The sequence below is a fragment of the Portunus trituberculatus genome, chromosome 19, assembly GCF_017591435.1.
Source record: "Portunus trituberculatus isolate SZX2019 chromosome 19, ASM1759143v1, whole genome shotgun sequence".
NCBI classification, from domain to species: Eukaryota; Metazoa; Arthropoda; class Malacostraca; order Decapoda; family Portunidae; genus Portunus; species Portunus trituberculatus.
This window is the reverse complement of record NC_059273.1, coordinates 4765502-4787473: the sequence shown is the minus strand read 5'-3', so window position 1 is coordinate 4787473 and position 21972 is coordinate 4765502. Positions and strand designations below refer to the sequence as shown.

General features: G+C 37.8%; 1 protein-coding gene across 3 annotated transcripts in view; it reads right to left on the bottom strand.

Annotated features, from left to right (window-relative positions):
• The window catches only part of LOC123506247 (acyl-coenzyme A synthetase ACSM3, mitochondrial-like), a 33380-nt gene continuing 11408 nt past the window's right edge, over positions 1–21972 (bottom strand). For all 3 annotated transcript variants that reach the window (XM_045258180.1, XM_045258179.1, XM_045258181.1), the window contains 8 exons: positions 19440–19563; positions 16815–17013; positions 15397–15515; positions 15116–15209; positions 6613–6748; positions 1697–1916; positions 1368–1443; positions 1–246 (listed from right to left, as the gene is read on the bottom strand). In XM_045258180.1, the coding sequence (XP_045114115.1) occupies positions 164–246; positions 1368–1443; positions 1697–1916; positions 6613–6748; positions 15116–15209; positions 15397–15515; positions 16815–17013; positions 19440–19563 (1051 nt within the window). In that variant the 3' untranslated portion in view covers positions 1–163. The remainder of the gene's footprint in view (positions 247–1367; positions 1444–1696; positions 1917–6612; positions 6749–15115; positions 15210–15396; positions 15516–16814; positions 17014–19439; positions 19564–21972) is intronic.

Sequence of the window (21972 nt, the reverse complement as noted above, 5' to 3'; positions counted from 1 at the left end):
GCACTCTCGCTTTGTTTACTCTCAATGGAAGTTCAAGTCAGGGGTTAAACTTGTTATAATCAGTTCGCTTAACGAAGGTTTTTTTTAGGAACGTAACCCCTTCGTTAAGCGGGGGTTGCCTGTACTGTTTGGTCATTTGTTACTTGTTTTCAGTATTTCAGTTTTAACCACCATGGCGGCTGCTGCTGCTGCTGCTGATGCTGCCACTGCCACTGCTACTGCCACCACTGGGTTCTGACTGACCAGCTATAAGGGAGAAACATTTTACCAGAAGGAAAGCCAACAGGTAAGTTAAGACTATAGAGTACTATGTACAAAGGTCATTCCAAAAGTAATGCCTTCTATTTTTTCACTTAAAAATCTGAAGAGTTACAAAGATGGGGAGTGGCATCATTAAAACCATTCTCAATGCACTTTCGCCAGCGATGAACAAGAGCTTTGATGCCTTGATCGTCAAAGTCAGGGCCTGTCGAGGGGATCCATTTTTTCACGGCAGTGATGACGGCATTGTTGTCAGAGAAATGCTGTCCACATAATCCGGACCTAAACAAGTGGAAGTCTGATGATGCCAGGTCGGAACTATACGGTATGTGAGAGAGCACCATCCAGCCGAATTTTGCCACACTTTCCATAGTCTTTAAACTTGTGTATGGCCTGGCACTGCCATGGTGCAAACAGAATGACAACATCGCTTCTAATGCACTGACACTCACATTCAACTCTGCACACGTTTAATTCACCAAATAGCGTGGATGAGTTGATCGAAGTGCACTTCGTTTTTCGAGGTGGTGGCTGTGCATAGGTGTTCAGAGCATGCTTTGTCACTCACATCTCTGAAATCAACGACATCAACTGCATCAGCTCCATAAATGTTCATCAGGCGCCGTTGAATGTTGATCGATTCAATTTCTTCTGCATGGAGGAATTCAATGATGCATCTCTGTTTCTGACAAACTTCCATGACAGGAGTTGCTTTCTTAGAGTGTCACACCATCAATATCTTCAACAGGGAGATAAAACTTTCACGTCATGAGTGCAAATATTCAGTCATCATAACATTGCAATTTGTAATCCTCTTGGATCCCTCGGGGTAGAATAAAAAAAATTTTTGGAATGACCCTCATAGTTGTCTCTAAAAATGTATATATAGAAAGATGGTCAATTCCTAATATATTGGTACTTAAAAACCTAGACACTAATTTCAATGTATTCTCTTACTGAGAATGATATAGTAGAAAGAAAAACGTGATAAAGAAATAATTTATCCTGAGAGAATCTAATAGTAGCAATATAAGATAGCATAATGCAAGTGTTTTGTAATCACTGAAGACATATAATCATGAATACATAATGGAAAGCTTTGTTACCCCATTCCTTGGCCCGCAGCTCAATTCTTCGTATTTTGCCACTCACAGTCTTAGGAAGGGAATCAACAAACTCAATCTGCAAATAAAACTAATGTTTGAATTACATTCTTTATACTTTTTGTTTATTTGAAAACGTAGATCTACTAGGCTAAAAGGTCAAAGACTGGCTGGACCTCAGGGCACAGCACCTCACTACCAGTCCTGCTGTTTCATGTTCCTGGGTCTTGGTGCAGCATTACAAAAATGTATTTTCAATCTTTGCAAGAGATATAAATGACATGAACAGAAATTAAAATTACTACCTTATCTCAAGAAGACGATTTCATTACCTTTCTTGGATATTTGTAAGGCGCAGTGGCAGTCTTAACATAATTCTGCAGATCAGCAATCAGGGCTTCTACTTGATGATGTTTGAAATTTTCTGCCAACACTACAAATGCTTTCACTACTTCCCCACGTAGCTCATCAGGAGAAGAGACCACAGCTGACTCAGCCACTGCTGGGTGTTCTAGAAGACAGGACTCTACTTCAAAAGGTCCAATCCTGTATCTAAAATTAATATCTACGGCAGTGATGTAAAATGTCCATTGCTGGGAACTTGATATTGATCCACTAAAAAAAATGGAGACCACACTTTGCCTGTCTGCTGCAGTCTTATTTTGCTTATGTGTGCAATACTATGTTATCTCATGTTATTAATCTGTGTTTAGGATACAGTCTTCATATCAAAACTATTCAACAAAAATGTTTGCTAAAATGTATTCTTAAAGAGGAGAGTAATTCAAAGCAACTTATCAAATTGACTGAGAACACACTACGAAGTTCCCTGTGGTTGAGGAACCGATTTACTCCCTGGCTGTGTGCTATATCTCTGAGCATTGCCCTAATGACAATACAAAATTTCACTTGGCATGTATTTCTTACACATTATTGTATGGAGTTTATGTATACTGACAATAAATGATTGCTACATTGACTGTGTAATATACAAGGATAAAAAAAAAAAAAAAAAAAACAGTAATGCATGATAAAAGGCCACTAAAATATACTCATTTATAAGTTTAAAAGTTCCTTCACTGTTTTAAATCTTACATTTTATGTATGAAGTTAGAGGCAAAACACTATTACTTTGTTAGTATAGGAATAGAGAAAAAACAAGAGTAAGGTGTGATAACAGAGCATCAAAACACAATCTTATGTAGGAATGTAAAGTCCTAACAATGAGGTTCATAACAAATTTTCCCTATTCTCAACATCTGTATGGATTCATACTGATAATCTACTATTCCTCCATATATGAAATATGTTAAGAGATTAATGAAGCTAGTAAACTCAGAAATAATTTCCATGATGAGAGCAATTTTGCACCATACTACAACCACCATTCTATTCAAGATGCCCTCTTTTAAGTGTGTGTGTGTGTGTATTTACCTAGTTATATTTACCTAGTTGTATTGTACAGGATTTAGCTCATAGTGTCCTGTCTCCATATCTCCATTTATCCAATTTTTCTTTAAGTTATGCACATTATGTGCAGTAACAACTTCATTACTCAATGTGTGTAATTCACCACCACGATCGTCTGCTGGTCACCCAGTCTTTTCCCATTACAGAGCGAGCTCAGAGCTCATAGACCAATCTTCGGGTAGGACTGAGACCACAACACACTTCACACACCGGGAAAGTGAGGCCACAACCACGTGAGTTACATCCTGTACCTATTTACTGCTAGGTGAACAGGGGCTACACAATAAGAGGCTTGCTCATTTGCCTCACCGCTTTCCGGGATTTGAACCCAGACCTACACTACATTACGTGGTGTGTGTGTGTGTGTGTGTGTGTGTGTGTGTGTGTGTGTGTGTGTGTGTGTGTGTGTGTGTGTATTTACCTAGTTGTATTGTACAGAATTCGAACGGGGCTCATGGTGACCTGTCTCCATATCTCCATTTCTCTAGTTTTCTTTAAAGTTATGCACACTATGTGCTGTGACAATTCCATTATCCAATGCATTCCATTTTTCCACCGTTCTGTGTGGAAAACTGTATTTTCTAATATCCTTCACACACTGCCTCATCCTAATCTTTTCATGTCCTCTTGTCCTTCCATCCTCTTCCGTCAACAGCATCAGGTCTTCTTTGCTATCTTTTCAATATCATTTACTATCTTATACATTGTTATTAGGTCCCTGCGTTCTCTTCTATCTTGTAAGGTTGGCAGTCCCATTTCCTTCAGTCATTCTTCATATGTGAGGTCCTTTAATTTCGGCACCATCTTTGTAGCAATCTTCTGTATCCTTTCCAGTTTTCTTATACCCTTTTTAGAGCTCGGAGACCATACCACTGCTGCATATTCCAGCATATTCATCATATCTTTATCCATGTAATGAAATGCCACTCTTATATTAGTCAACATCTTATATGATAGTCCAAATATCTTGCTTATGTTTTTATGAGGACTCACATTTTCTTGTATTTTTTTTCTTTTTTACGTTGAAACCTATACCGCCTGTACGCACACTTGAAGAGTGTATGGGAAGCGCTGTTCAGCTTCTCTCCATTAGTGGCGCAGGCAATTTTATTTATAGTGGTACCCATATTAGGGCCCATATCACCCCGAAGCTCATCTTGGGTGTAACCACCTAGAACCTGGGTATCATGGTGACATGTAGGTAACTTTAAACCACTCGACAAATGGCAAAGTGTTTAAGGCTGTACGTGGTGGGATTCAAACCTACACATGGACATCTGTCCGATCCCACGCTCACCACCTTATCCACTACGCCACCGCCTCCCTAAATATGATCACTCCAAGATTTTTTTTCCTCTTTAATCTTCATTATTTGTTCCTCTCCCATCAAATAGTTCCATACTGGTCTTCTCTTACTCTTTCCTAGTTCCATTATGTGGCATTTCTTGGCATTAGACTCCAATTTCCACTTCCTACTCCATTCATAGATCTTGTTTAAATCTTCCTACAACAGCAAACAGTCCTCTCTGGTTTTGATAACTCTTAGCAACTTTGCATCATCAGTGAATAAATTTATATAACTGTTTATCCCAATGTGAATGTTGTTTACATAAACTTGAAACATAATGGGGGCTAACACTGACCCATGTGGCACTCCGCTAGTTACTTTACCCGAAGATGAGTATGTATCTCTGATCACAGTTCTCATTTCCCTATTCTTCAAATAATTTCTTGTCCATTCGAGCAAGGTTCCATGCAGTCCTCCTATGTACTCTAGTTTCCAAAGAAGTCTTCCGTGCGGGACTTCATCAAAAGCCTTTTTAATGTCTAGGTATATTGTGTCTACCCATCCATCTTTGTTTTCAAGTCTTGCAATAACTCTCGACTAGGAGCTAAATAAGTTTGATACACATGACCGCCCTGTCCTGAACCCAAATTGTCTGTTCAATATAACTTGCTCCTCTTCTAGAAATTTAACCAATTTTCTTTGATAATTATTTCACATAACTTCCCTACGACACTTGTAAGTGACACTGGTCTGTAGTTTACTGGTTTAGTTGCTTTTCCTCCTTTAAATATCGGTATTACGTTGGCTCTCTTCCACTCTAGTGGAACTTTCCCTTCATTTATTGAACTGTTAATTGTTTCCCAAATTGATCCAGTAATTGCTCTTTACATTCTTTTAACACCCAGCCTGATACACCATCTGGCCCCATTGCTTTTCTGACTTCCAACTTATCCAGTAATCATCCAATATCCTCTTTGTGGACTGCAATCTCCTGTAATCCTTGGCAATCCAATGTCCTATTAGGTTCTGTGAAATCATCTTCTGCAGTACTGTTCTGAAGCTCTCATTCATTATTTCACACATTTCCTTCTCTGTTTGGTATGTCTTCCCTTCTCTAATTATTTTTTTCAATTTTTTCCTTATTCTTTGTTTTGCTGTTTATAAACTTGCAGAAAAGTTTGGGTTCATCTTTGCTTTCATCCACTACATCTTTCTCAAACTTACTTTCTTCCTCTCTCCTTACTCTAATATATTCATTTCTAGCATCTTTGTACTGCCGTCTGTTATAGTCATTTCCCTGTTTTGAGAGTTTCTTCCATGCTTTATATTTTGCCTTTTTTGCTTGAATGCATCTAGCATTGTACCAAGCATGTATTTTTTACTGAACTCTATAAACAGGAACAAACCTTTTTACTCCTTCATTGTATTTCTGTAAGAATATATCATATTTCTCTTGTACAGTCTTTCTGCACATAATATTACTCCACTCAATATCGGCAAAATAAATCCTTAATTTTTCTAAATTCAATCTTGCATAATTTAATCTCTCTCTTTTATAGTCCTCTCTGTAACTTATTTCATCTTCCTCCTGCATTTGCATCTCTAATGTCACGTGATCACTTTTCCCCATTGGACTAAGATATTGTATGATTGGAGGGGACTCTGGTTTCTTTGTGAAAACTAGGTCAAGCAACGATGCTTCTTCTTCCCCCCGTACCTTGTTGATTCCTCCACCCACTGGTCCATTGTATTAACCATAGTCAACTGTAACACTTTCTCGCTCCATTGCCCAGCATTATCCATTACTTCCATCTCTCCAGTTTTTTTTTTTTTCAGTTAAAGTCTCCAACTAAGAATATTCTTCTATCTCTTCTTATCATATTATCTAGGCACTTTATCATCTCTCTTTGCATATCTTTATGCTCTTCTGATCCCCATGTATTAGTCTTTGGTGGAACATATGTAACTATAATTTTTCTTTTCTTCAAATCTTCTGTTCTGATTGTTACTCCCATTACTGCCACTTAGTCCTCAACATATTGCACATCCTCCACACGTATATTATCATGAACCATTATTAGCACTCCCCCTCCTCCTTTATTCTTCCTGTCCCTCCTCCAGGTGTGTGTATGTGTGTGTGTATCTATCTCTAAGCAGAACTTTAGTTTTCTTCTGATTTTTTAGTTGTGATCCTTATTTCACACTAACTACAAATTCAAAGAAAATAAATGAAAATCTTGGCAAAAATGCCAATAAAAATCAGTTGCAATGAAAGAGACAAAATGATGCACAAAGCTGTAGCACAGTGTTTCTGTTCATTACTTGTGTGATCATCAGCTGTGTATGATTCAAAGAAGCAGGAAAAGTTGAAGCACTTCTTTGCTGACCATAATTCAGTCTCTGAACTTGATGGTGTGTAATATTGCTGTTGTGGTACCAGATTATCAGTTAATTGATCATTTGTTAATAAGAATCCAGTCAATGTCTTACCCTGAAGAGATGATGACATCATCTGCTCTGCCCACAAACCAAAAATAACCATCATCATCGTAGTAAGCTCTGTCACCTGTGAAGTAGTATCCATCTCTGAATGCCTCACTGGTCCTTTGTTCATCATAAAGGTATCCTGAATAGTAACAAAGTGAACATAAGTGTTTTTGTGCAAAAATTATTAATATAATCCTAATTCTTGCCACGCTTGTATATTTGGAGAAGAAATTGAGTGTTTGACTTAGAAGCTGTAAGGATTTTGTGAATGTAATTATTCTGCTATTTCTACCAGAATGAATACCATAGTACAAATCTGAAAGATGGAATAAAAGCTCATTGTTTTCTTGCACAATGTGTGTGTGTGTGTGTGTGTGTATTTACCTAATTGTATTTACCTAATTGTAACATACGGAAAAGAGCTATGCTCGTGTTGTCCCGCTCCATATCTATTAATGTCCAGCTTTTTCTTAAAATCATGAATATTCCTTGCTGACCACTTCCACGTCTAAACTATTCCATGCTTCCACCCTTCTATGAGGGAAGCTATATTTTTCACATCTCTCCTATAAGTGGCCATTTTAGTTTTTTCCCATGCCCTCTCGACATTCTTCCATTCCACATACACAGATCTTCCCTATCCATTTTTTCCATGCCAATCATCACTCTGTATATTGCTATCAGGTCTCCCCTTTCTTCTGTTTTCCAGGGTTGGAAGTTGCATTCTTTTCAGTCTGTCTTCATAAGTCAAATCTCTTAAGTCAGGCACCATTTTGTTGCAGCCCTCTGTACTTTCTCTAGTTTCCTTATGTGTTTCTTTAAGTTCGAGCCCACTGTATTGTTGCATATTCAAGCCTCGGTCTTATCATTGCAGTAATTATTTTCTTCATCATTTCTTCATCTAGATATACGAACGCCACTCTTATGTTCCTCAATAAGTTCAATACTTCTCCAATTATTTTGTTTATATGTCTCTCTGGCGATAGGTCATTGGTAATTGTCACCCCAAGGTCTTTTTCTTCATGACTGGTTTTATGTCTTCATTTCCTATCTTGTACATACTCCTGATTCTTCTTTCACTCTTGCCAAACTCTATTTTCTTGCATTTTGTCGTGTTGAACTCCATTTGCCATGTACAGCTCCATTTCCATATTCTGTCCAAGTCTTCCTGGAGTAGTTCGCAATCTTTGTCACATCTCACTTTTCTTAACAATTTTGCATCGCCTGCAAATAGGCTCACATAACTGGACACCCCATCCACCATGTCATTTATGTAGACTGCGAACATTACTGGTGCCAACACTGATCCCTGTGGAACTCCACTCTCCACCAATCCCCATTCTGATGGTCTGTCCTTAATTATTGTTCTCATTTCTCTTCCTACCAAAAGTCTTCCATCCATTTTAGTAAACTGCCATGCACTCCTCCTACCATTTCAAGTTTCCAGATCAGTCTCTGGTGTGGTACCTTATCAAAGGCCTTTTTTAAATCCAGATATATTCCATCAGCCCAACCATCTCTTTCCTGTATTACATCTATCACCCTCGAATAGTAACATATCAGGTTTGTCGTGCATGAACGCCCTTTTCTAAAACCAAATTGACACTCACAAAGTATGTCATTTTTCTCCAAGAAGTCTGTCCATCTATTCTTCACCACCCTCTCACACATCTTAGCTACCACACTTGTAAGTGACACTGGTCTATAGTTCAATGGGTCTCTTGTTACCTGATTTATAGATTGGGACAATGTTAGCTCTTTTCCAGTCTTGGGGCACTACACCTTCCCTTAATGAGGCATCAATTACTTCACAAACTTTTTCTGCCAATTGCTCCTGCATTCTCTTAAAATCCATCCTGATACCCCATCAGGTCCCACAGCTTTTCTCACTTCTAAACTCCCCATCATGTTCTTGATCTCCTCCACAGTTACTTGAAACTCCTTCATAATCCCTTTCTGTTCCATTACCAGTGGTTTGTCAAAAGCAGTCTCCTTTGTGAATACCTTCCGAAAGCATCCATTCATAGCCTCTGCCATTTCCTGGGATCTTCACTGCATACTCCATTTACTTCTAAACTTTCAATACTTTCTATTTTTGATGTTGTTGTTCACATGTCTGTAAAAAGCCTTGGTTGGTCTTTACATTTATCAATTATATCCTTTTCTTGTTTCTTTCTTTCTTCTCTTCTAATCAACACATATTCATTTCTTGCTCTTTTGTAACTTTCCCACTGCTTAATCCGTCTTTTCCTTCTCCACCTCTTCCATGCATCCTCTTTTCTTGTTCTAGCCTTTTCACATCTATCGTTAAACCAGTCCTGCTTTCCAACTTCTATGTTGTCTTATTGGTACAAATTTTTCTCACCTTCTTTGTATATTTTTATAAATTCCTTCCACTTTTCATTTGCTCCTTAGCACTCTTGAATTTCATCCAATTTGTCTCTTGAAAGAATTTCTTTAGGTTTCCAAAATCTGTCTTGGCATAATTCCATCTTCCCACTTTATATTCTTCATTTCTTCTAGATTTCTCTTCGTCTATCACCTTGAACTCCAAAACTGCATGATCACTCTTTGCTAAAGGGCACTCCACCCTCATCTCCTCAATGACCATTGGCTCTGTACTAAAGACCAAGTCCAGTCTTGACGATGCTCCTCTCCTCCAAACCTAGTATCTTCTTTGACCCACTGAGTTAACACATTTTCCATTGCCAGTGTCAATAGTGTATTTCCCATGTTGTCTCTGATCCTTCCATTGACCAGTCCTCCCAACACACCTCTTTACAATTAAAATCTCCCATCATTATAGTTCGTTCACAGCCACCCAACATTTCTTCCAGACATGTTCCTGTATCACTTATCATTTCTTCATATTCCTGTACTGACCATGCATTTGTCTTAGGTGGTACGTACACCACTATGTAGTGCCTCTTTTTCCTTCATTAGTTTCTGCTCTGATCTTTAGCACTTCTGCCTTTCCCATACCTTTTTCACTTGATCCACCTTTATATCTTTTTAACCAGCAACATCACTCCTCCTCCCATCTTACCTACTCTATTTCTTTTCCAAACATTATATTTCCTTCTCCAACCTTCATCAGGTCTTCTCCTCTCTCAGTTTTGTTTCAGTAAGACCCACAATATCTGGGTTCTTGTCCTCAAGTAATCGTTGAGTTCTAAAATCCCGATATCACTCCATTTATGTTGGAATACATTACATTTCGCTCATATGTAAGTTTCTTTAGTCCTTTCTTGCTGTACTTTTCTGGGTTATGAACCACTTCCTCAGTCTCATATCCAAGATTCTCCAGAAAACTCTTTCTTCTCCTCTTCTGTCCTCTCTTCATTTTTTTCAAAGCCTCCTTTCTCAACTCATTTAACATTTCTCTTTCCTTTTCACCGAGATCTCTTCTCAACCAAATCTTCCTTGTTGTTTCCTGCTGGGCTAGCCTCCATGACTTCTCCACCAATTCATCTACATCCTTTTGTGACTTAAGTTTGATTCTTATTGGCCTCATACCTTCTCTTGTGAACTTTCCAATTCTATGGAAGTCCTCTATTTCTTGTACTAGGTCTTTTCCTCCTCCTGCACCACATTAATGATATTATTTATCACCTTTTTATGTTTTTTCTCTCTCCATTTTACTCGGTGTCTTATCCTCCTCCACACCAAATATCACCACACATCTCTTTTGTCTACAGTTTCTCACCAATGTCTCATTTGACTTAATAACCTTCACCACTTTCTCAGCTATCTTCTCTTCTATGATCTGTTGATCTATAATTTCAGCAAGGCCCAAAGTTTTCTCCCTGACTCTTTGATTTCCTTTTCCAGACTTGCAACTTTGTAATTTACCTCCTTTCTTTCCACTTCCTGACTTTTTTCCATTCAGCCTGCTTCTCCATCACTTTTCCTAGAGATTCTCCACATTTTCGCAATTCACTTTAATTAGCTTAACTTCCTCTTTCAGTGCTGCATTTTCCTTCTTCATATCGGCACAGTCTCTCTTTACATTGTCATAACTCGTTTCCAGGCCCTCATACTTTTCAAACAGTTTTTCAATTTTACCTTCTAACTCCAGAATTTTCTTCACATAAGCGCTCTTCTCCATTATTCCTTGAAACCCTGTGAAGTCTGATTCTCTTCGAGTTCACGGCCGCCATGTTGCGCAGACGTAAACAAACCAGCTGATGGCTCAAACGCAGGCTACAGTTTATATTTACCTTCACTGGACATTATTTTGCTAATCAACAGTTAACATGACTATATGGAGACGGGACAAACATTACCAGCTCCTTTCCCACCTTGGTTACTCTTAGGTAACTGTAGAATTATAGATGATTGCTCTGAGCTCAGCGACCACCTCCGCCATCGACGATGTCCTGTGTGTGTGTGTGTGTGTGTGTGTGTGTGTGTGTGTGTGTGTGTGTGTGTGTGTGTGTGTGTGTGTGTGTGTCTCTATCTGTCTTCTCCATACAGTTCACTATCTTGTGCATCGTTATCAGATCTCCTCTCTCCTGTCTATCTTTCAAAGTTGGTAATTCTATTTCCTTTAGTCTTTCTTCATAGGGAAGATCCTTTATTTCTGGCACCATCTTTGTGGCTTTCCTTTGGATTCTTTCTAGTTTCTTGATGTTCTTTTGCATGTTTGGTGACCACACCACTGCTGCATATACTAGTCTAGTCTAGGTCATATAATAATGGTTATGATCTTTTTCATCATATTCTTATCCACGTAACTGAATGCCACCCTGATAATTGTTAGTGTCTTGTATATTGAAACAAATAACCCATTTATGTGTCTTTCTGGACCTCTTCTCCCATTTTGTATTCCCAAGTAAGTCTCCTATTACTTTTACCTATTTCCATCACATGGCATTTCCTGTTACAAAATTCTAATTTCCACTTTTGGCTCCATTCCCAGATCTTCTTAATATTTTTCTGCAATTCCATACAGTCCTCATTGTTCCTTATCACTCTCAAGAGTTTTGCATCGTCTGCAAACAAATTTATGTAGCTACTTAAAACCCTTTTGTATATCATTAATGTATACTTGGAACATAATTGGTGCCAGCAATGAACCCTGTGGTACACCACTAACAACTGTGCTTAAGTAGAAGCTTAATAAGTTTGATACACATGACCACCCTGTCCTGAACCCCAAACTGTCTGTTCGATATGACTTGTTCCTCTTCTAGATATTTAACCCATTTTTCTTAAATAATTATTTCACACAACTTCCCCAAAACACTTGTAAGTGAATTTGATCTATAATTTAGTGGTTCAGTTGCCTTTCATCCTTTAAATATTGGTATAACGTTGGCTCTCTTCCATTCTATGTGTGTGTGTGTGTGTGTGTGTGTGTGTGTGTGTGTGTGTGTGTGTGTGTGTGTGTGTGTGTGTGTGTGTGTGTGTGTGTATTCACCTAGTTGTAATTTTACAGGGCCTGGGTATCATACTGTGTGGCCCGTCTCCATATCTACACACATCCAACTTTCCTTTAAAACTATGCACACTCCTCGCTGACACCACCTCCTCACTCAAACCATTCCACACCTCCACACATCTTTGTGGGAAACTATATTTTTCACATCCTTCAAGCATATTCCTTGGCTATCTTTTTACTATGCGATCTTGTAGTTCTATTTAAGTTTTCCTCTCTCAACATCATTTGCTCATTATCCACTTCATCCAGTCCATTCAACAGTTTATAAACCTGTATTAAATCTCCTCTTTCTCTTCTTTGTTCCAAGGTAGGCAAATTCATTTCTTTTAATCTCTCCTCATAGGTCATTTCTGCCAATTCCGGAACCATTTTGTTGCCATTCTCTGCAATCTCTCCAACTTCCTTATATGCTTCTTTTTATAAGGGGACCAAACCACTCCAGCATATTCCAATCTTGGTCTAATTACCATACTAATTAATTTCTTCATCATATCTTTATCCATATAATGGAAGGCTAATCCAATATTTTTATCAAATTATATGTTTCTCCAAACATCTTATCAATATGAGCCTCAAACTGCCCATGGTCTTGTATTATCACTCCCAAATCCTTTTCCTTTTCCACCTTTTTCAACACTACTTCTTCACCCATCTTATATGACCCTCTTGGCCGTCTTCCACTCTTCCCATCTCCATCACATGACTTTTGCTCAGATTAAATTCCATTTGCCACCTCTTGCTCCACTCCCAAATCTTATCCAGATCTGCCTGTAAAATTTCACAATCTTCTTCACTCTTCACACACCTACACAACTTCGCATCATCCGCAAACAAATTAATATAACTGTTTACTCCTCTGGCATGTCATTTATATATACCAGGAAAAGTATTGGTGCCAGCACTGAGCCTTGTGGGACTCCACTCTCCACCACCAACCAGTCCGACTTTGCATCCCTTATTACCGTTCTCATCTCCTCCATCTCAAGTAGTTTTCCATCCACTTTAACACTTTTCCTTTCAGTCCTCCATAAATCTCTACTTTCCATAACAGTCTCATGTGAGGTACCTTGTCAAAAGCTTTCTTTAAATCCAAATATACACAGTCCATCCATCCCTCTCTCTCTGTATTTTGTCAACCACTCTTGAATAAAAGCTCAGTAGATTTGTTACACATGACCTCCCTTTCCTGAAGCCAAATTGATGATCCGATAATAACTTATGATCCTCCAGGAACCGTATCCAATATTTCTTTATCACCCTCTCACAAATCTTACCGACCACACTTGTTAGAGACACAGGTCTATAGTTAAGAGGCTCTTCCTTACTGCCTCCCTTATAAATGGGCACCACTTCAGCTCTCTTCCACTCTACTGGTACTTCCCTGTTTCTAATGAGCACCTTATAATATCATATAATGGATCAATCAATTCTTCTCTACACTCCTTCAATAATTTTCCTGAAACTTCATCTGGTCCCATCGCTTTATCATCTTTAAGTTCCTCCAACATTTTATATAACTCCTTTTAGGTATCTTAATGTCATCCATGTGCACATTTCCTTGTACATTCTGAGGCTTTACAAACATTGTTTCTTTAGTAAATACTTGCTGAAACCTATTATTTAGCAATTCCGCTATATTCTTAGGGTCATCTACTATCCCTTGCTCTCCTTTTAATCTTTCAATGGACTCTCTCTTTTAAGTTTACCATTTATGAACCTGTAAAACAATTTTGGATGTTCCTTACTCTTGTCTACAATATCTTTTCAAATTTTCTTTCTTCCTCCTCCTTACCCTCACATACTCATTTCTTGCCACTCTATAATTCTCCTTATTTAGTATATTCCTGCTCTTTTCCATCTTTTCCAAGCCACATCTCTTTTCCTTAGCCTTAACACAAGTTGCATTAAACCAATCCTTTCTTCCTTCCTCTCTTGGTTTATACTTTGGTACAAATTTCATAACTCCTTCTTTATAATATTTCATAAAAATCTCATATTTCTTTTGCACTTCTCTGATTTGTAACATCTCCTCCCAATCTAATTTTCTGAAATAATTTTTCAAACTTTCTGTGTCCATCTTTCTATAATTCAATCTACCACTCCTGTATGTCTCGTCCTTCCTTCGCTGTGTTGTTGCTATCTGCATTTCCATAACCACATGATCACTCTTTCCCAAAGGACACTTGTATTGTATATCTCCACATAGGTACACTTCTCTTGTTAACACCAAATCCAGTCTAGCCGGTTCATCATCTCCTCTATATCTAGTATTTTCCTTCACCCTCTGTTCCATCATATTTTCCATCATTAGATTAAGAAATCTCTCCCCATGCTTCTTCTCCAACACCACTTACTAGATTTTCCCAATCCACCTCCTTACAATTAAAATCTCCTACTAGTATCACCTTTCTTTTCCAGATAATACACTTTCCAAACTCTGTAAAGTATCCTTGATCATATTGTTGTATTCCCTTAATGTCCAAGAATTTGTTTTAGGAGGTACATAGGTCACCATGATTATTAATTCTTTTCCATCACTTTTTATCCTTATGCTTATCACTTCTGCGTTGTTCTTCCCATACCAAACCTTATCCACATTTATTTATTTCTTCGTCATAATCATAACTCCTCCTCCTCTATCCTTTCTCCATATATTATATTTATTATCCAAATTTATCTTTGTTTTTTCATGCAATTTTTGTCTCAGTCAAACACACGATATCAGGCTTCTCCACTATCATATAGTCTTGCAATTCCAATCTACTTGACAGTATCCCATCTATATTAGTATACATTACGGTCCACCCACTGCTCCCTCTAGGGGTTCCTCCGTATTCCTTCTTTCCACATACCACTTTCTGACTCTCTCTCCTATAACTCTCCACAAAAACTCTGTGTGTATGTGTGTGTGTGTGTGTGTGTGTGTGTGTGTGTGTGTGTGTGTGTGTGTGTGTGTGTGTGTGTGTGTGTGTGTGTGTGTGTGTGTGTGTGTGTGTGTTTGTTAGCATGTTTGTTGGGGGGGAAGGGGGATGGGTGCCATAGAATGAATTTTCTAATACAAACCTTTAAATAGCCCACAAGGATGTCCCTGCTTAAGGCTTATTGCCAGCTTGCCTTCATGGTATGGTGGAAGCTCTTGCTGTTGCTCATTCAGCACCTAGAAGTAAGGAATATTTACAAAACTGGCTAGTTTGATCTCCACAATTATCAATATATAAGAAAAAATCTACAGCAGCTTTATGAGATATATTGATAGACACCTAATTGCTATAATCTGTAATGAGTATTCTTGGCAAGTATTTGGAAATACTGACCACACAAGTATAACAAAATAAAAGGGATACCTTAAGGTTGTAGCCAGGAGCAGACTTGCCCATTGAGCCAAATTTCAGCTTCATGCCTTTGAGCACCCCACACAGCAATGTTGTCTCAGTCTGGCCAAAGCCCTCATAGATTTGAAGACCTAAAGAGTATTATGTAGAAGTAAAAATGTCAAATAATAAGGTATAAATTATTGATAAAGAGGATTTATTTTTTCTGTGGTGAGACAATTACCGAAGGCATACATAGTGTTCTATAATATGATGAAGGACAAAAGTATTCAGTATTTGCAGTGGATGATGCAAGGATGAGCCTTATGGACAGGAGTAAGTGAAGTCCTGCAGCTATGGCACTTCCACTGGAGAAAATTTAGGGTATATGTTTTACCATGGATAAAAAGAAAAAAAAAAGATGTCTGAAAAGGTGCCAGTCCCTGAAGAGAAGTAAAATAAGAATTATATAAAATTATGAGGAAAGATGTTATGAAACTCTTGAAAGAATTGAAGTCAAAGGTAAAGAGGAAACACAGAAGCAGATAGGTGAGTTCCAGAGTTTACCAATAAAGGGAATTAAAGATGGGAAAGGGTATGAAAATACTACTGATTAACTCTTACATTAAGGAAATGGATAGAAAAGGGAGGTGAAAATAAAAGTTTTGTGCACCAGGGCTGCAGAGAGGGAAATATGCAATTACAAAGATCAGAAGAACAGAAAGTAATAAGAGGAGAGAGCAAGAGATGTAACTTTGTGACAAGAGAGAGAGAGAGAGAGAGAGAGAGAGAGAGAGAGAGAGAGAGAGAGAGAGAGAGAGAGAGAGAGAGAGAGAGAGAGAGAGAGAGAGAGAGAGAGAGAGAGAGAGAGAGAGAGAGAGAGAGAGAGAGAGAGAGAGAGTTATAGGAGCGACTCTAAGTTGACAGAACTCTACGGAATGCCATTGTTTATAAACTTAGGAAAACAAAGATGACCTACAAAAGCAGCAGAACAGTAAGAAAGGAAACTTGAGATGAAGTTACAGAGAGAAGAAAAGAAGGCACAGGAATATAGTTTGGAAATTTATGTTACATGCCTGATAGTTGGGAAATTTCTTGTTCCACAGCTTAAGGTCACATACTTTTTTCAAAGATCTTATAAAAAAAAAAAAAAAAATATATATATATATATATATATATATATATATATATATATATATATATATATATATATATATATATATATATATATATATATATATATATATATATATATATATATATATATATATATATATATATATATATATATATATATATATATATATATATATATATATATATATATATATATATATATATATATATATATATATATATATATATATATATATATATATATATATATATATATATATATATATATATATATATATATATATATATATATATATAATGAAATAAAAACCAACCTGTGTTATTAGTCCATGCATGCATCACTTCTGGGTTGAGAGGCTCACCAGCACTCACACAGTGACGCAGGGCCTTCAGGGGGAATCGGGAGAGCTCACACTGCACTAAGGATCTATAGACTGTTGGTGGTGCACATAACACTGTCACAGGGTATTCACACAAAGCACGTAATGTTTCCTTTGCATCAAAACGAGGCATCTGTAAGAAAGCATTCTCAGCTTGCAGTAGTGTGGCATACACTATGTGTAGTGTAATCAGCCTCTGATTGGACATTTTGGTACCATTTTAGTTAAATGTGAAAGTAGAGAGAGAGAGAGAGAGAGAGGAGAGAGAGAGAGAGAGAGAGAGAGAGAGAGAGAGAGAGAGAGAGAGAGAGAGAGAGAGAGAGAGAGAGAGAGAGAGAGAGAGAGAGAGGGGTTAAACAATGAGATTAACACATCAACTTGTGTGCACACACACACACACACACACACACACACACACACACACACACACACACACACACACACACACACACACATCAGAATGGGGCTTGGTGGAGAGTGGAGTTCCACAGGATCAGTGTTGGCACCAGTAATGTTCGCAGTCTACATAAATGACATGGTGGATGGGGTGTCCAGTTATGTGAGCCTATTTGCAGACGATGCAAAATTGTTAAGAAAAGTGAGATGTGACAAAGATTGCGAACTACTCCAGGAAGACTTGGACAGAATATGGAAATGGAGCTGTACATGGCAAATGGAGTTCAACACGACAAAATGCAAGAAAATAGAGTTTGGCAAGAGTGAAAGAAGAATCAGGAGTATGTACAAGATAGGAAATGAAGACATAAAACCAGTCATGAAGAAAAGACCTTGGGGTGACAATTACCAATGACCTATCGCCAGAGAGACATATAAACAAAATAATTGGAGAAGTATTGAACTTATTGAGGAACATAAGAGTGGCGTTCGTATATCTAGATGAAGAAATGATGAAGAAAATAATTACTGCAATGATAAGACCGAGGCTTGAATATGCAACAATACAGTGGGCTGAACTTAAAGAAACACATAAGGAAACTAGAGAAAGTACAGAGGGCTGCAACGAAAATGGTGCCTGACTTAAGAGATTTGACTTATGAAGACAGACTGAAAAGAATGCAACTTCCAACCCTGGAAAACAGAAGAGAAAGGGGAGACCTGATAGCAATATACAGAGTGATGATTGGCATGGAAAAATGGATAGGGAAGATCTGTGTATGTGGAATGGAAGAATGTCGAGAGGGCATGGGAAAAACTAAAATGGCCACTTATAGGAGAGATGAAAAATATAGCTTCCTCATAGAAGGGTGGAAGCATGGAATAGTTTAGACGTGGAAGTGGTCAACGCAAGGAATATTCATGATTTTAAGAAAAAGCTGGACATTAATAGATATGGAGACGGGACAACACGAGCATAGCTCTTTTCCCGTATGTTACAATTAGGTAAATACAATTAGGTAAATACACCAGAGGACTGGGGTTCGATTCCCCGGCCGGGTGGAGATATTTAGGTGTGTCTCCTTTTACGTGTAGCCCCTGTTCACCTAGCAATGAGTAGGTATGTAAATCGAGGAGTTGTGACCTTGTTGTCCCAGTGTGTGGTGTGTGCCTGGTCTCAGGCCTATCCGAAGATCGGAAATAATGAGCTCTGAGCTCAGAGACTGCAGCAGATCAAACAAACAAACAGTGAATTACACACACACACACACACACACACACACACACACACACACACACACACACACACACACACAATATTTTAATGTTGCTGAAGTTTATAAATTAGTGACAACTGATTACTGGAGAAAAAACATAATTCATATAAACATTATGACATTATTTGCTGTATACAGGGTGTAACACAAGCCTGTGCAGATAATGATAGAGGTGAAAGTAGAGGTTAATCTGACATCCATCTTGAGGACTTGTTAAGCCCGAGTATGAAATTCAAATGTGGCTGGACAACAGACACATCAGCTGGCTAGGCAAATAATCATGGTGGAATATAACTATAGATCAGGATGTCCATTAGTGAAACAGTGAATTATTCAGTCATGATTTCTACAAGCTTTGGAGATGTACAGTATATCACAATATGATGATTGGTGACAACTTAAAGTAATTTATTAGTATACATAGCACAATGATGGTATGGATATAATAAATGACAAATCAAATACTGTGCTGCGTGGCACCATGCATTGTCTGCTCAGGCAACGTATGGGGAAGAGCAAGGCTAGGAGAAAAGCAGGTGATAGCTATTTAGTCACATATAGGTTTTCACAGAGGGAGTGACAGTGAATACATTTAAATTGTATTGTGCAGTTATTTGAAGCAATGTGATGCTTAATTCTCTGCCATGGTTATCTGCCTATCCCAGGTTTTATTTCTATTTATAGCCCACTGATGAATTTCAAAATATGATTAATAATGCTTCAAAATGCATGTGCCTTGAACATTTTCAACTAATAATGTACTTTAACTTCTAGCAAGAAATACATGATACACCCTGTATAAATGTATATCAAGCACAAACTCTGAGATTTTGGGAAGAAATTCTTCGTCTTCACCAAAGAACCAAATCTATGCCTGTGTGTTAACCTGATGAATAAATGATGTTGCTCCAGCCATCAAAGGAGTATATAAGCTGCTCCAAGCTGCCTTTGCCCAGCCAGTGTCAGAAATATTCCATATCATGTCGTCTTCTCCTAGATCAAGCCAGTACCTGAAATGGTTTTTTTTTTCTTTATTTCTTAGTATGTATTTTGAAAATGTCTGTGTGTATTTACCTAGTTGTATTTACCAAGTTGTATTGTACAGGCTTTGAGCGGGGCTCATTGTGGTCTGTCTCCAGGTCTTCATTTATCCAATTTTTCTTTAAAAAATATGCACACTGTGTGCTGTAAAAACTTCATCACTCAATGCATTCCACTTCACTGTTCTATGTGGAAAACTGTATTTTCCAATATCCTTCACACACTGTCTCATCTTAATATTCTTTACATGTCCTCTTGTCCTTCTAGCTTCTGTCACCAGCAACAGGTCTTCCTTGTCTATTTTACCAATGCCATTTACTACTTTATACATTGTTATTAGCTCTCCTCATTCTCTTCTATCTTGTAAGGTTGGCAGTCCCATTTCCTTCAGCCTTTCTTCATATGTTAGGTCCTTTAGTTCCAGCACCATCTTTGTAGCTGTCTTCTGGATCCGTTCTAATCTTCTTATATCCTTTTCTAGAGCTCAGTGACCACACCACTGCTGCATATTCCAGCTTTGGATGTATCATTCACGTAATAAATTTTTTCATCATATCTTTGTCCATGAATTGAAATGCCATTCTAATATTAGTCAACATTTTATATGCTAATCCAAATATCTTACTTATGTGTTTTTCAGGGTTCACATTTTCCTGTGTATTTACCTAGTTGTATTGTACAGGATTCAAGAGGGACTCATAGTGTCCTCTCTCCATGTCTCCATTTATCTCATTTTTCCTTAAAGTTATGCATATTATGTGCTGTAACAACTTCATTATTCAATGCATACCACTTCACCGTTCTGTGTTTTCTAATATCCTTCACACACTGCCTCATCCTGATCTTTACATGTCCTCTTGTCCTTCCATCCTCTTCTGTCACCAGCACCAGGTCTTCCTTGTCTATCTTTTCAATGCCATTCAATATCTTGTACATTGTTATTAGGTCTCCTCATTCTCTTCTATCTTGCAAGGTTGATAGTATCATTTCCTTCAGTCATTCTTCATATGTTAGGTCCTTTAGTTCCAGCACCATCTTTGTAGCAATCTTCTATATCCTTTCTAATCTTCTTATATCCTTTTTAGTGCTTGGAGACTGCACCACTGCTGCATATTCCAGCCTTGGGTGTATCATGCTTGTGATGATTTTTTTCATCATATCTTTCTCCATGTACTGAAATGCCACTTTTATGGTAGTCAACATTTTATATTATAGCTAATCCAAATATTTTGCTTATGTGCATTTTGGGGCTCAGATTTTCCTGCACAATCACTCCCAGATCTTTTTCCTCTTTAGTCTGCATTATTTGATCCTCTCCCATTAAATAGTTCCATACCATTAAATAGTTCCATTTGCTCTTTCCTAGGTCCATTATGTGACATTTCTTGACATTAAACTCCAATTTCCACTTCCTACTCCATTCATAGATCTTGTTTATATCTTCCTATAACAGCAGACAATCCTCCCTGGTTTTGATTACTCTTAGCAGCTTCACATCATCAGCAAATAAATTAATACAACTGATTACATCAATGTGAATGTCATTTACATAAATCTGAAACATAATGGGAGCTAACACTGACCCTTGTGGCACTCTGCTTGTTACTTTAACCCAAGATGAGTATGTATCTCTGATCACAGTTCTCATCTCCCTATCCTTCAAATAATCTCTTGTCCATTCTAGCAAAGTTCCTCGCAGTTATCCTATGTTCTCTAGTTTCCAGAGTAGTTTTCCATGAGGAACTTTATCAAAAGCCTTTTTTATATCCAGGTATACTGTGTCCACCCATCTGTCTCTGTTTTCCAGTCCTGCAATAACTCTTGAGTAAAAGCTTGATAAGTTTGATACACATGACCTCCCTGTCCTGAACCCAAATTGTCTGTTCGATACGACTTGTTCCTCTTCTACATATTTAACCAATTTTTCTTTGATAATTATTTCACACAATTTCCCCAGAACATTTGTAAGTGACACAGGTCTGTAGTTTAGTGGTCTAGTTGCCTTTCCTCCTTTAAATATCGGTATTACGTTGGCTCTCTTCCAATCTAATAGAACTTTCCCTTCATTTATTGAACTTTTAATTATTTCCCAAATTGGATCCCAGTAATTGCTCTTTACATTCTTTTAACACCCAGCCTGATACACCATCTGGCCCCATTACTTTTCTAAAGGCCTGTCCACACTAAGAAACATTATTTGGAAACAATCTTTCCCAACTCTTTCCAAACAGTTTGCAAACAGTCTGGAAACAGTTTCCCAACTGTTTGGAAACAGTTTGCAAAACTGTTTCCAAACAATATTCCACGTGTATTTGTTTCCCATCCAGAATGGGAAATACTATGTGTGTGTGTGTGTGTGTGTGTGTGTGTGTGTGTGT